This window comes from Saccopteryx leptura, chromosome 1, assembly GCF_036850995.1.
Source record: "Saccopteryx leptura isolate mSacLep1 chromosome 1, mSacLep1_pri_phased_curated, whole genome shotgun sequence".
Taxonomy (NCBI): Eukaryota; Metazoa; Chordata; class Mammalia; order Chiroptera; family Emballonuridae; genus Saccopteryx; species Saccopteryx leptura.
Window position 1 is genome coordinate 59,909,136 of NC_089503.1, and position 15,447 is coordinate 59,924,582.

The 15,447-nt window shown below is 40.5% G+C and overlaps 1 protein-coding gene across 2 annotated transcripts in view; it reads left to right on the forward strand.

Annotated features, from left to right (window-relative positions):
- Nucleotides 1-814: 814 nt before the first annotated feature.
- The window catches only part of RNF169 (ring finger protein 169), a 97,251-nt gene continuing 82,618 nt past the window's right edge, over nucleotides 815-15,447 (forward strand). Inside the window, exon 1 of one of the 2 annotated variants that reach the window (XM_066368600.1) lies at nucleotides 815-1,377. In XM_066368600.1, coding sequence (XP_066224697.1) covers nucleotides 882-1,377 — 496 coding nt within the window. In that variant the 5' untranslated portion in view covers nucleotides 815-881. The remainder of the gene's footprint in view (nucleotides 1,378-15,447) is intronic. The other variant, XM_066368611.1, reaches the window with a different exon arrangement.

Here is a 15,447-nt window from a genome sequence, read left to right on the forward strand (position 1 = left end):
ATGGAGAAATAAAGATGACTAGGTTTGGAAGCTTGAGAAACTGGTAGGATAGTTCCCTTTAACTACACGAGGGAAAGAAGAAGAGCTGTTTTGAAAGGAGGGTGGAAAACAGTGACTTTCATGACGTCTCCATCAGGCAGTGGAATATGCAGGGCTGGACTCAGGAGGTCTAGACTGCAGAACAATTTGGGAGTTTCAGCTAGAAAAAAGTGTGAGGTGGGAGGAACACTTAAAATGAGTTGAGGAGGTCTGAGGCCTGACCTACAGGAATACCCACAGGTAAGCCACAAACAAGGGGGAGGACTCAAAGGATGAGTCAGAGAAAGAGCTGGGGGAATAGGGAACAACCAGGAAAAGTACGTTTTTTCCAGCTCAAGGAGGAAAGGAGTTTCAGAAAGGGTCCAGGAGAAAGATATGGAGATGAGGAATGACAAAAAGCTGTTATTGTTGGCAGTTTGTTTCTGGTCACAGTAGGCCTACTCTCAGCCACAATAGCTACCCTCATGTCTAATGAAGCACTGAGACAGGGTTCTGGATAATTTACCTATCCCCACTCACTTTACCTTTAGTTATCAGGGTCTTGCAGAATAAATAAGTGTAATTACTTCATAAAGTTTAATAGTGCTCAGGATTTTCAGTAAAACCCTCAAGTTCTCGACTTCATTTGGTTGAATAAAAGGAAAATGCAAAGAGTGCCTGAGGACCGGATATATAAAGTATAATAAATATTAATAAAGTTTACCCTACTACCAACCAAGTCGAGGAAGAATCTTCTCCGGCCACACCCCTCATGAATATGTAGATAGCGCTGCCCGCCGCTCACTGCCCCTCCCTCTACTCCTCTCCCTCGCAACGGACTCTCCCCTCAAACGGGAAACAAGATGGCGGCGGCCGGTCCGAGTACGAGGGCCTCTTCCGCGGCAGCAGCGGCAGCTCTCAGTCGGCGGAGCCGGCGGGGCCGTTGTGATGAGATGGCCGCAGCCAAGGCTGGGACCCCGGGTCCGGCCTCTGGCTCGGCGCTGCTGGTGATGCCGCAGCCGTTGCTGCAGCCACCGTCGCCGCGGGAGGAATCGGGCTGTGCCCGGTGCCTGGAGACCCCCGGGGAAGCGGCGGCCTTGCCTTGCGGCCACTCGCTGTGCCGAGGCTGCGCCCAACGCGCCGCCGACGCAGCGGGCCCTGGTTGCCTGCGCTGCCGCGCCCGCGGCCCGGGTTGGGCCCGCCGTCGGGCCCGCGACAACGGCCAGGCTAGCGCGGAGGTGCTGGGCGAGCGCTCCCGCCGCGGCCATCCGGAGCGCTGCCGCTCGCGCCGGGACGGGGGCGCGGCCGCCGCGGGGCCCAGGCCGGAGCAGGAGCCGCGCGTCGCGCCCACGGAGCCAGGTGGAGCTTCCCCTCCTCCCCTTTGAGTCCCGAGCGAGGCCGAGCGCGCCCAGCCCGGCCTGGTTAGCGGGTGGAGGGTCCCAGGCCCCACTGCAGCGGGTTTGGAGAGTTCTCGAGGGGCTACAACCGGGCTCTGCCCAAGTGCATTATCTGTTTCTGAATTTTGAACTTTGGAGTGAAGTGCGGGCCTCGATGGATCTGGAGGGGCATTGAGGGGTACCTGCGCCTTACGTAAGTCAGAAATTTAGAGCGAACCATAGCATTCTTGTAACAAGTTAGGGGTAGGTTGGAATTGCTGTGTGGAAGGAGGATAATGAACTTACACGGGCCGTAGAGGATCAGAGAAGTGCTGGGTTCAGTGCTGGGTTCAGAGCTTGGGGTCGACTTGCTTGTGGGCCTGAATGGACCATTGAGAGGTGTGGGGTATCTGGAGTTGAGGGAACAGGTTGAGTTGAGGGTGTGAAGGGAGCCAGCTTTTCAGACTTGAGAGTAGAGTGGGTTGAGGGAAGGAGCCCACGTGCAGTTTTCACAAAATCTGAAAAAAATGCATGTTTAGCACAGAGTCTGGCACACAGTGAGGAAACAATATTAAATAACGGCAATATATATGTATAATAACGCTAATAAGATCCAGTGGTGCTCGAGGAAGAAAAAACTAGACGGGGTTTAAAAGTTTAGGAAACCGAGATTGGTTGCCGACGGCTTCTTTTATCTCCGTGGCAGTTAGGTTTCCTAGTTCCCTACTATGATCCTGGCAATTAAAAGTTTCAGAACTGTTGCCTTCAACTTTGCCTTTCCTAACGCCCACAGCTTGCCACTCTTTGGTCCTGAGCTTAACATAGAAAGTGCCCCGTTTAAAACACGAAACAAAACTGTTACAGCTTAATTTAGGACTCTGAGGCACGCCCAGTCAACGCATCTCCACTTTGATTAAAAAAAAAAAAAAAAAAAAAAAAAAGCTTACCTAGGAGATAGGAGATTTTCAAGAAACATAATCAGGAAAGGCCAGATATTTGCATTTTTTTGTATTGGAAATTCTGCCATGTGTTATTTACAGTAGGGTAAAGGAGGAATTGCTTGTGTATGAAAGTGCAGTCCTTAGAAACTACAGGTTCCAGAATGCAGCCTGTTTTGATTCAAGCAGACACCTGCCACTGTTCTTTTATTTCTGCGTCTTACTTTCTGTGTTTCCTCTTTTAAGCTTCATGACATTCTTATGAGACAGGTACTTTTATTTCCATTTTAGATGAAATTGAGACCTGGAGAGGTTTCATCCTAAAGATAAAAACCCAATTCTACCTGATTCCTGCTGAAATCAGGGATAGACGACTCCTCAAATGTCATTTAACTCGTGGATGCTGTGTGACTATCTCCTGTGCTGTTTAATTTGCTTCAAATTCTGAGATCATGTCCAAATAATAAGACAGTATTTTTCTGGTCTTTTTATTATTAGTACTCTTGACTATATGGTCAAATAGGATAGGAATTTCTATTTTTAATTTTAAAGCCTGGACTCCCTTGCGAAATATCTGGTCTGAAATTTGAATCATGAGTATGACTTGAGATTTGTGCAAAATTCTTCCCTTGAAAAAATTTATCAGCCCTGGTCAGTGCCTCAGTGATAGAGAGTTGGCCTGGTGTATGGATGTCCTGGGTTTGATTCCTGGTCAGGGAACATAGGAGAAGTGACCATCTGCTTCTACCCTCCTCCCACTCCCCCTTCTCTCCCTCTTTTCCTCCAGCAGCCAGTGGCTCAGTTGGTTTGGTGTTGCCCTGGGCGCTGAGAATAGCTCCTTTGGAGTGCATTAGCCTCAGGTGCTAAAAACAGCTTGGATCCGAGCATTGGCCCCAGATGGTGTTGCCAGGTGGACCCTGGTGTGTGTGTGAGGGGGTTGGCATGTGGGAGTCTGCCTCACTATTTCCTCCTCTCACCTAAAAAAAAAAAAAGGAAAAATTTATCAAAGTGTATCAGTGATTAAGGAAAATTATATAAAATAAGATTCCAAATTAGGATTTATTGAGTCACTGAGTATCCACTGAATTTCTAATTACTTTATATGTTTATATAAGTACCCTAATGAAAGAGATTTTTTTTTCTTAAATGTTCTTGTTGGATCACTAAGTGTATATAATTACATGCTTATTAAGTCAATGTGTTATAGAAGAATAGAATATTGTTGGACAGGATTTGGGAATTATCTTTTAGCTTCAGCATGTTGTCTGGACTTTTATGTTATATACAATATTTTTTAAATTTAAAGTTGTAGTAGGCAGTGCATTTGCATAATTTAAACAATATAAGAAAGTACACAATAAAGTTTCTTCCTACCCCTTTCTTTATTTTCCCACTCCCACCAAAGAATCTTATTTATTCTTCCACAGTTTCTTAATGCTTAAATATGAAATTCAGATATATTTTATTTTTTGGTCTTTTTACACAAAATCTTGTATATTATGCACACTGTTCTATAACCTGCTTTTTTCATGTAACAATGATGGAAATCTTTTCATATCTGTACATAGAAAGTTTATTCATTCTACTCACAGTTGCAAGGAATTTCATTGAATGGATATAACATAGTTCGCTATCTGTTAGTGGACATTAAGGTTGTTACCTTTTTTTTGCCATTATAAATAATTGTTTATAAAATCTTTATATAAGTGTGTGTGTTCATTTTTATGGAGAGGTCACCTGTAGCTTTCACCAAATTCTCAAAGGCTTACAAAGAAAAGGTTAAAAGAACCATTGCTTTAACTCAGATCCCTCATTCTACAGCTGAGAGAAATGAGGCCCAGAACATAGAGTGACCAGCTAAAGGTCATCATGTGTTAGTAGCCGATAAACAAGGACTGAAAGGGTAGCCCATTTTTAAAGGCTAATACATAGCCTAATTCACAGTTAAATGCTTATGATGGCTTTTTCTTTTCTTTTTTTAATTATGAAGTGAGAGGCAGGGAGGCAGACAGACAGACTCCTGTATGTGCCTTGACCAGGGTCTACCCTTCAAGCCCCCTACAGGGCGATGCTCTGCTTATCTGGGGCTGCTGCTCTGTTGCTCATCCTAGCTATTTTAGCGCCTGAGATGAGGCCATGGAGCCATCCTTAGTGCCCAGGGCCAACTTGCTTGAACCATTTGAGCCATGGCTATGGGAAGATGATACGGGTGGGATGGGGGGAAGGAGAGAGAAGCAGATGGTTGCTTCTCCTGTGTGCCCTGACTGGGAATTGAACCCAGGACTTCCACTCCGAGCCAATGCTCTACTGCTGAGCCAATCAGCCAGGGCTGCTTATGATAGCTTTTAATAGGGAAAAATACCTGTTTCATAAATATTTATATTACACTTTTAGGAGTGGGGAACAAAATTAGCAATTTTAGGTATATTCAGAAGTACTGCTTTTAGTATACTTTTGTCAAAGTTAGGTCAGTTGATAGAAGAAAGGTCAGGCCTGCTCTGTAATACTGGAAATGAAATTTTGTAGTAAATACACTGATGTTTAAGTGAAATTCTTAAAATTAAAGAAATTTTGTTGAAGTCCCATGACTTTTTGGAGTTGTATCATTCTATGAGCGTTTGCTTGCTGAAAATTTTGGTTGTGCCATTGACATTTTTGTTTTTTGCCAGCTTGGTAAGCTCTAAAGTTCAGAACATTAATAATTCCTGTGTAAAATGTTTTACTTCATTCTTATATGCATTGTCAGTTTGCTTTTGGATATAGTATCAGTTGGTTGTGTAACACTGTGTTTGCAGGCTAAGTCAGTGATCATTTTAAGATGGACCCTGACTTCAACTTTATGTGTTTGAAGATCTGCAGCTCATTGTATATGAAGTATTTGGACCATCTTGAGCAATAATCAGCAAGTATGAATGCCTACTCTTTGCCAGGCACACAGTTCTAGATCTTTGGAGACATCTGTGCTTGAAATATACAAAGATCTCTCTGAGCTTATATTCTAAATTTAGAGGCCATACTGGTCCATTATGGATTTTTAAAAAATGGACATTTACCACACAGGCGTACAGATTTGCAACTATGTACAACAGTAACACTTACACCCCATTGTTAATAATTAATGAATGTTAAGAATTCATTTAGCCTTATGATTTGAAATCAAGCATGATCATGCTAAATTATACTGCCTTTGAACTTGAAATCAAGACCTTTTTAGGACAGTTCTTTTTCTCCTACCATGGGTAATAATAATTAGAAAAGTTAGACAAAGGATGATGAATATTTTTAATTGGTAGTTTGAAACTTTTATCTATTTGTGGTGTTAAAAGTGCATTTCAAAAATTGAATAGATAAAAAAAATTGATAATGCCTCATTTATCCCTTCTCTTTATCCCATCCCAAACTCCCTGTTCAGGATTAGCATTTATACATTTAAGAAATTTCCTCTTGCCTGACCAGGCAGTGGCGCAGTGGATAGAGTGTCAGACTGGGATGCTGAGGACCCAGGTTCGAGACCCTGAGCTCACCAGCTTGAGTGTGGGCTCACCTGGTTTGAGCAAAGCTTACCAGCTTGGACCCAAGGTCACTGGCTTGAGCAAGGGGTTACTTGGTCGGCTGAAGGCCCACGGTCAAGGCACATGTGAGAAAGCAATCAATGAACAACTAAGGTGTCACAACGAAAAACTAATGATTGATGTTTCTCATCTTTCTCCATTCCTGTCTGTCTGTCCCTATCTATCCCTCTCTCTGACTTTGTCTCTGTGAAGAAAAAAAAATCTTTCTGTGTAAAACAAGTACTTCTGGTTTATTACTCAGTTGGCAGACAATGTTTGCTATGTGTGCAGCCTAAATATCATTTAAGACTAATGAATAATGAAATCATGTGATTATAGTGTAAAAGGACAGGAATTTTTCTGGCCTGTACGGCTTTGTTTTAAAATGTATAAAATGACTCAACATTTTATTCTTAATGACATGTATTCCAGAATTTGAGTGTCCTTATGTGTTATACTAATGCAGGAAATATTTGTCCTGTGCTTATGTGTTTTTTAAAACTCAGGATGAGATTACTTCACCAACTAAGCATTAATCACCATTGAGGGAATAGTTCCATTCTATAGAATTAATGATAGAGCAGCAGGAAGTTAGGAAGTATTTGTTTTTGTTTATTTATATTTCTTGTCTAACTTCTGGTTAATCTTGGAAGAGTGTGTACCTTGAAATCATTTATATCTGAGTTTGCTTGCATGTAGGATATGTTTTTCAAATTTCATTTCACTAATTCAGTGAGAATTTTGGGGCACACACTGTATAAGGTAATACAATAAACAAGATGAATAAGAATGAGATGTTCCTTAAGATTCCACAGTTTGGTTGGGGAAACACAATATCAAATAACAATACACAGTGGTAAGTGAGGTAAATACGTGATGCCAACAGAGTATAGCAGCAATATTCAACCTTTTTCATCTACGGCACACATAAACTAATTACTAAAATTTTGTGGCGTACCAAAAAATATTTTTTGCCAGTCTGAGAAAAAGATAGGTATAATTTTTATTCATTCACATCGGGCAGCTATTGTGTTTGTTGGCTGTCATTTTTTTATTTGACAGTCTAGGGGAAAGAGGTCAGTGCCCCTGACTAAATATCCAGTATTGCATGTTTTAAAAATTCCTGTGGCACATCAGTGTACCTGGCATGACACATTGGTTGGAGATCGCTAGAGTATAGGAATGGGACAACTGACAGTCTGGAGGAAAACTGAAGAAGGTGTTTTGAGCTGAATGTTGAAAAAAGCAAGAATTTACCAGGTTAGAGGAAGGGATGGCCGAGCCAGACAGAAGAACCTGCATATACAAAGGCATAAGGTGCTTGGCATATTCAAGGACTGATAAGAAATTAAATATAGATGGATGTGGGACTGGAATGGGAAAAAGGAGAAGAGACTGTAGAATTTAGATCATGAAGGGCATGGTATATCATGCTAAAGGAGTTTGGGACTTTATCTTATAGGTTAGTGTGATGCTGTTAAAGATTTGTAAGCAGTGGAATTACATCATAATGTGGTTTCGAAAGATAATTGTTGTTGCCTGGCCAGGCGGTGGTGCAGTGGATGGAGCATCGGACTGGGATGCGGAGGACCCAGATTCGAGACCCCGAGGTCGCCAGCTTGAGTGCGGGCTCATCTGGTGTGAGTGGAGCTCACCAGCTTGGACCCAACGTCACTGGCTTGAGCGAGGGGTTACTTGGTCTGCTGAAGGCCCATATGAGAAGGCAATCAATGAACAACTAAGGTGTTGCAATGAAAGACTAATGATTGATGCTTCTCATCTCTCTCCGTCCTGTCTGTCCCTGTCTATCCCTCTCTCTGACTCTCGCTCTGTCTCTGTGGAAAAAAAAAGAAAAGAAAATTGTTGGAGTGTGAAGGAAAGATGTGAGTAGAAACTGGAGGAAAGGAGTCCAGTTACGGGACTATTTTAGTAGTGCAGGCAAGAGATGAAGAGGGGCTGGAATAGACTAAAGCAGTGGCTTTGGGATGTTTCCTTGAATCACTCATTAATTTAGTAACATTTTGAAGGCCTTCGGTGTACTAGGCACTGGAGCTACAAATAAAAACAGCATGTCTCAAAGTCAGTGTAGTTGGGAAGATTGGCATATAAACACGCAACTGAAATGTGTAATAAATGCAGTTATAACTGATTTAAGAAATAATTGTAGAAGGCAATATAGTATAAATAAAGCAAGTTCTGGAGGCAGACTACCTGTGTTCTAACTTTAGCTCTGCCATTTATAGCTGTGTGTCATTGCTTAACCTCTCTGGACCTTAGTTTCCCCATTTTGAAAATGGGGATAGTAATAGTAACAAAATTGAAAGATTTTTAAGATTGAGTTATTAGAATGCTTGGTTCTTTAAATGGCCCAATAAATAAATGTTAGCTATTTTCACAAAAAGAGAACTCAGCTTCAGTAAAAGGCAGACACTTAACTACCAGTATTCAGTTAGTGGATGAGGGCAGAATAAAGATGAGGGAAAACAGTACATTGAAAAGCATAGGAGTATGAAACAAGGAGTTCTAGGGATTGTAAGTAGGAGTGGTTGGAGTAGAGAGTACATGATTGAGAGTGGAAGGGGTGGGGTTGGCAGAAATAAACAGTTCCTGGATAATAGTAGACTTTGGATGCCATGCTAAGGAATGAGGAACCACCAAGAGTTCATCTGCATTTTAGAGAGATCACAAGTATGGGTGTAATGTAGCAGATGGATTGGAGAGCCCAAATTCTCTTCTGACAAGATGGCTGAGATAAGCTGAAGGCTCTTCTACTACAAATATCAAGAAGAGCTGAGTGATACAGAACAGTTCTTTTAAATGCATTCCTGAGCTTGTAGAAAAGACAGGAAAATCCCCAGGTTCCAGAAACAGAAATGGAACTAAAATCCAAAACGAGTAAGCCCTTCAGCTCTTGCCGTGTTGCCTTGGAGCAGGGTGAAGGGTGTGGAGTGAAGGCTTATTTCTGGTTTTCTATTTCTAGCTGATTGCATTTAAACCATGTGGAAGAAGGAACCAAAACTAAGACTTCTGCATAAAGCTGGGGTCTTGATGTGCTTCATCCTAGGTGATAGGGTAGACTAGAGAAAAATCTTTTCACTGACACAAGTCAATAAAAAGAAATCTTGTTTTAATTTGCCTGGGTTTTATGCAAAGAGGAAATGGGGGGGAAAAAAGCTTACCTGAGAAATTGAAGCACAAGACCTATGCCCCACTCATATTTGGGGTCTGAATTTATATTATATGGGTCAGGTTTCTCCATGCTGGGAAATTAATATAAAAGCTGGCTCCAAGCTAGTGATACCCCTGGGTCACCCAAAGAAAGGCAAAACAAGATTCCAAGGGGTACTCCCATATCTCAGGCCACAGGGGATTTTTACAGAAGTAATGAGGCCAACTGAAGATGAATTTATAATTAAAAATTACACACAAGAGAACAGTTTTCTACCACAAATGAGAGAGAATAAGCAAAAGGATTTTAGCTCCGAGAACTGGGATAGTAGAATGGCAGTTTGAAAGATAATTTAAATGACCATACTTTAAGTAACTAAATATATTTAAAAAACAAACTGACACCCAAAGAAATGAATAATACATTATGAAACAGGCACATTTGAAAAAGAATTAAACAATGAAAAATACACATGGCCCTGGGCAGTATGCTCAGTTGGTTAGAGCGTCCTCTCCATACGCTAAGGTTGTGGATTTGATCCCCAGTCAGGGCAGATACAAGAATCAAACAACAAATGCGAAATAAGTGGAACAACAAATTGATGTCTCTGTCTCTCTGTCCCTCCCTCTCTATAATCAATAAGAAAAATTAAAAATATGTGGGTTAAAAACAAGTAATAGTTTGAAGAAAAAATCAGTAAGCAGGGAATTAGAAGTGAATAAATCCTGAGAATGTGAAACAGTAAGATGAAGGAAAATCTAAAAGAACAGGAAGACCCAACATCTAATATTAATTCCAGAAGGAGAAAAAAATGAAGGAGATGTAGAATTTAAAGAGACAACAAGGAGAATATTTTGGAATTAATAAAAAGAGATGAATCTTGAGGCTTAAGACTCATGAATCCCTAGCAGGAATTAAATGAACAAAACGAAACCTCACAACTAAATGCATTGCAAAGAACCAAAGACACTATTAAAAGCAACCAGAAAGGAACAACAATCAGTCTGAGAGTAGATCTTTCTTAACAGAAGAGGCCAGAAGAAAATTGAACACTTTTCCAAGTGTTGAGAGATCTGAATTTCATACTCAGTTAAGTTATTCAAAAGTGAGGGCAAAATAAAATATTTTTATATAAACAAAAATATAGAGACTTCACCACACTTTCTGAAAGAACTGTTAACAGTGTACTTCAGGAAGAAAAAAAATGTAACTTAGGGCATAGAGTAGGATACAAGAAGTCATGGTGAACAAAAATCAGTAGGTAAACTTAGCAAACATTGACTATATGAAACAAAAATAATTATGACTTAATTTGTGGGGGCTAAAACCAAAGTGGGACTAAAATACCAGGCAAGTATGAAATGTAAGCTGGGAGGTGGCGGGAGAGCAATTGATCAGCATTGAAGAGTTCTAAGGTTCTATATATAGTTCAATAGAGATGTTGATTAACTTTATGCTTTCACTCAGATACATATTAAAAATTTATGGGTAACCACTAAAGAAAAAGAAATGATGTATAACTTGACCTATTATAAAACCATAACCCTCCCACATTAGAAAAATATACATTTTTTTTTTCTTCATTTTTCTGAAGCTGGAAACAGGGAGAGACAGTCAGACAGGCTCCCGCATGCGCCCGACCGGGACCCACCCGGCACGCCCACCATGGGGCGAAGCTCTACCCACCAGGGGGCGATGCTCTGCCCATCCTGGGCTTCTCCATGTTGCGACCAGAGCACTCTAGCGCCTGGGGCAGAGGCCACAGAGCCATCCCCAGCGCCCGGGCCATCTTTGCTCCAGTGGAGCCTTGGCTGCGGGAGGGGAAGAGAGAGACAGAGAGGAAGGAGGGGGGGGGTGGAGAAGCAAATGGGCGCTTCTCCTGTGTGCCCTGGCCGGGAATCGAACCCGGGTCCCCCGCACACCGGGCCGACGCTCTACCGCTGAGCCAACCGGCCAGGGCCCTATACATTGTTTTTAAACAAATGTGAGGCATTGATATAATTTGGCACAAATACCCAAGATTTATATATAAACTATGTTATCTGACTCAATACAATACACTTAGGAATTAATAACACATATAGGCAATTCCCCTGCTTCCAATTTCTTGTTTGAAAATTAAAAAGCAAAAACAAAAACTTTTAAATGATGTATAGATGAAGAATAAAATCATGATTATAACTGAATAAAAATAGGAACCCTGCCTGTCAAAATCTGTGCAATACACCTGAAACAATACTAAGAAGAAAATTTAAGTGCCCATATCATGTATCATTGAATCTTAAGCTGCCATGCTTTCTAAGATGCACTATTATTTTCCAAACACAATGCCTTGCTACCACTTAGGCTTTTTAACTTTATACTTAAGAATTCTCATAAATGTAGTTGGATGTAGATTTAGCATATCACTGGTGCATATATTTATAAAAGGAAGTGAATTAATAAATTAGAATATTCCTGTGACTTCTTCATATTCAAAGTCTGATTTTTCTAAATAAGAGTGCTCCACAGCTATTTCCAGCATTTTTGTTTTTCAGACTGCTGGCACTCAGAAGTTTTGATGCTGATACTTTATTGAGTTTGCCAGAAGTTATCAATGAAAGGTTTTCAGGTGTGACTTGTAGCTCTTCCTCAGATGGTCGGTAAAAGTTTTTAACATTAAGAGGTTACAGTTGTCTAGTCATGCCGCCAGGGATAATCACCAAATCACTACATATTTCTTGAAAGCTTGTTCTTTATCTTTTTTTATTTTTGTATTTATTTGAAGTGAGAAGCGGGGAGGCAGAGAGACAGACTCCTGCATGCGGCCGCCTGGGATCCGCCTGACCGGGATCCACCTGGCAAGCCCACCATGGAGTCCCATAGCAACCAGAACCATTCTAGCACCTGAGGCTGAGGTCATTGAGCCGTCCTCAGCACCCAGGCCAACTTTGCTCCAATAAAGCCTTGACTGCGGGAGGGGAAGAGAAGGTAGAGGGGGAGGGGTGGAGAAGGAGATGGACATTTCTCCTGTGTGCCCTGGCTGGGAATCGAACCCAGGACTTTCACACGCCAGGCCAGTGCTCTACCACTGAGTCAACCGGCCAGGGTCAGCTTGTTTTTTATTTTATGTTCACTATGGGAGCTATGACAGTGGCATCATCACTGCTGCCTGGCTGACAGTGACTATAAGATTGCAGTTAAGCCTGACCTCTGGTGCCCGGCCCAGTGGATAAAACATCAACCTGAACATTAAGGTCACCAGTTTGAAACACTGCACTTGCCTGGTTAAGGCACATACGGAAAGGAACTATCATGAGTTGATGCTTCCCACTTCTTCCTCTTCTTTCTCTTTCTCTCTCTCTCAAATAAATAAATAGATGGAAATTATAAGAACACCCCAAAGCTCTGGCCGGATAGCTCAGTTGTCTGGAGTGTTGTCCTGAAGCACGGAGGTTGCCATTTCAATTCCTTGGTCAAGGCACATACAGCAGCAGCAGAGAGAGAAAATGTTCCTTTCTCTCTCTCCCTGCCCCCCCTCAAAAAAAAAAGGAAAATCTCCACTTCAGATATGTTAATATGGAAAAGTGTATATCCTAGAACCTATAAGGTACTTACATAGGAGAAAGGCAGAAAACAACTGAGTTAGTAGCCAACTTAAGAAGTTAGAAAAGGAACAGCAGATTAAACCTAAAGGAAGTATTGTAGAAGATAGGAAAGAATAAAGATAACAGAAATGAATGAATAGAAAACAAGAGAATCAGCTGAAATCTAATTGATGAATTAACATAGCATCTATATTCAAATCTGGCAAAACTGGTCAAGGAAAAAGAAAAAGGAAGAAGGTACAAATAATATTAGGAGTGAAACAGGGAATACATCTATAGATAAAGATTTTTAAAAGCCCATAAATATAGAATATGAAAATCTTTATGCCCATGAATTGGAAAAATTGTACAAAATAGTTTCCAAAAAAAAATGGAACCTATCACAGCTGACTCAAGAATAAGTAGAGCCTGACCTATGATGGTGCAGTGGATAAGGCATCACTTGGAATGCTGAGGTCACTGATTTGAAGCCCTGGGTTTGCCCAGTCAAGGCACATACAAGAAGCAACTACTACTATGAGTTGATGCTTCCCACACCTCCCCCCTTTCTCTCTCTACTCTCTCTAAAATCAATAAATAAAATCTTAAAAGAAAACAGATACATGAAAAGATGCTCATCTTCACTAGCTATTCGAGAAATGCAAATCAAAACTGCAATGAGGTAACACTTCACACCTGGTAGATTAGCTATCATCTACCAGACAAGTAATAAGTTGTTGGAGAGGCTGTGGAGAAAAAGGAACCCTCATTCACTGCTGGTGGGAATGCAAACTGATACAACCATTTTGGAAGACTGTATGGTGGTTCCTCAAAAAATTAAGAATAGAATTACCAATATAGCCCAGCAATCCCTGTAGTGGGTATCTACCCCCTAGGCACCCACGTTCATTGCAGCATTATTCACAGTGGCCAAGACATGGAAACAGCCAAAGTGTCCTTCGACAGAGGATTGGATAAAGAAGATGTGGTACATATATACACTGGAATACTATTCAGCCATAAGAAATAATGACATAGTGTCATTTACAACATGGATGGACCTTGAGAACATTATGCTGAGTGAAATAAGTAAATCAGAAAAAGCTAAGAACTATGGTTTCACACATAGGTGGGATATAAAACTGAGACTCATGGACATAGATAAAAGTGAAGTGGATATCAGTGGGAGGGGGTGTGGGGGAGAGATGGAGGAAGGGTATAAAGAGGGACAAATATATGGTGATGGAAAATGATTTGACTTTGGATGATGGGTATCAAACATAATCAACAGTTCAAATGCTATAGAAATGTTTACCTGAAACCTATGTACTTTTATTGATCAATGTCACCCTGTTAAATTTAATTTTCTAAATAAAATTTTAAAAAAGATAAAAAACTAGAAAATGTGAATAGGAATTAACTAAAAAAAAGGACTGAGTAAATAAGTGATTTGTGGATACAATGAGTTAAATCCAGAATGTGGAAACTACATGACAGATGGTTTATTTTCTTCTACAAATATGTGAAGAAAAAGCAATAGAAGGGAAATCTATAGAATAAAAGTTAAGCAGTTTAAGTGGATGAACTTATTTGGATCCTGATTTGAAAAACTATAAAAACATTTGATAGGAATTGAATACTGGTTGGATGTCTGATGTTATTAAAGGTCATTAAGCTCTTAGTGTGAAATTAGTTTTCTGGTTACATATTTTAAGAGTCCTTATCTTTAAGAGAGATGGGCCTGACCTGTGGTGGCTCAGTAGATAAAGTGTTGACCTGGAATGCTGAGGTCCCTGGTTTGAAACCCTGGGCTTGCCTGGTCAAGACACATATGGGAGTTGATGCTTCCTGCTCCTCCCCACTTCTCTCTCTATCTTTCTCTGTCTCTCCCCCTCATCTCTCCCTTTTCTTTAATGAATAAAGTCTTTAAAAAGTTAAGAGAGATGGTAAAATATATAAGTAAGATGATATGATATCTGGGATTTGCTTGAAAATCATTCAAAGGGAGAGGGGACAGGTAGTGATTAAAGGAATAGATGTAATAAGATTGCCAATGAATTGATAATTGAAACTGAGTGATGGATATATTGGGTTTTATATAATGGTCTCTAATAAATATTTGAGACTTTACCATAACAAAAAGCAAATTTTACCTATAAAAAAGCACCATAAACAGATGGTTTTAAAGGTTACCCAAATATTGCAGACTATTCTAGGGACTATAAAAATTGTTTCTAGCCTGACCTGTGGTGGCACAGTGGATAAAGCATTGACCTGGAATGCTGAGGTTGCTGGTTTAAAACCCCAGACTTGCTGGGTCAAAGAACATATGAGAAGCAGCTACCACAGTTGATACTTCCTGCTCCTCCTTTCCCTTTCTCTCTCTTCTCTCTCTTTCTCTCTCTCTAAAAAAAAAAATTGTTTCCAAACTTATTGGGGAGCTGTTACAATTTGATACCCAAATCATACAAAGACAGTATAAAAAAGGAAAAATACAGGTCAATCTCATGAATGTAGATTTTTTTAAAAATCCCAAATGAAGTATGCACTGATCTAGTAATATATTTAAAAATTACAATGAAATAGCATTTATTCTGGGAATAGGGGTGCGTAATAATATAATGTAATTCACCTTATTAATAAACTAAAGGGTAGTAAAACCATATGATCATCTTAAGAGATTCTCAAAAGAGCATTTGCAGCCCTGTCTGGGTAGTTCAGTTGGATCATGCATTGTCCCGATATGGTCAGGGCATGTATAAGAATCAACCAATGAATGCATAAGTAAGTGGGACAACAAATTGATCTCTATCTCTCTCTCTCTCTCTC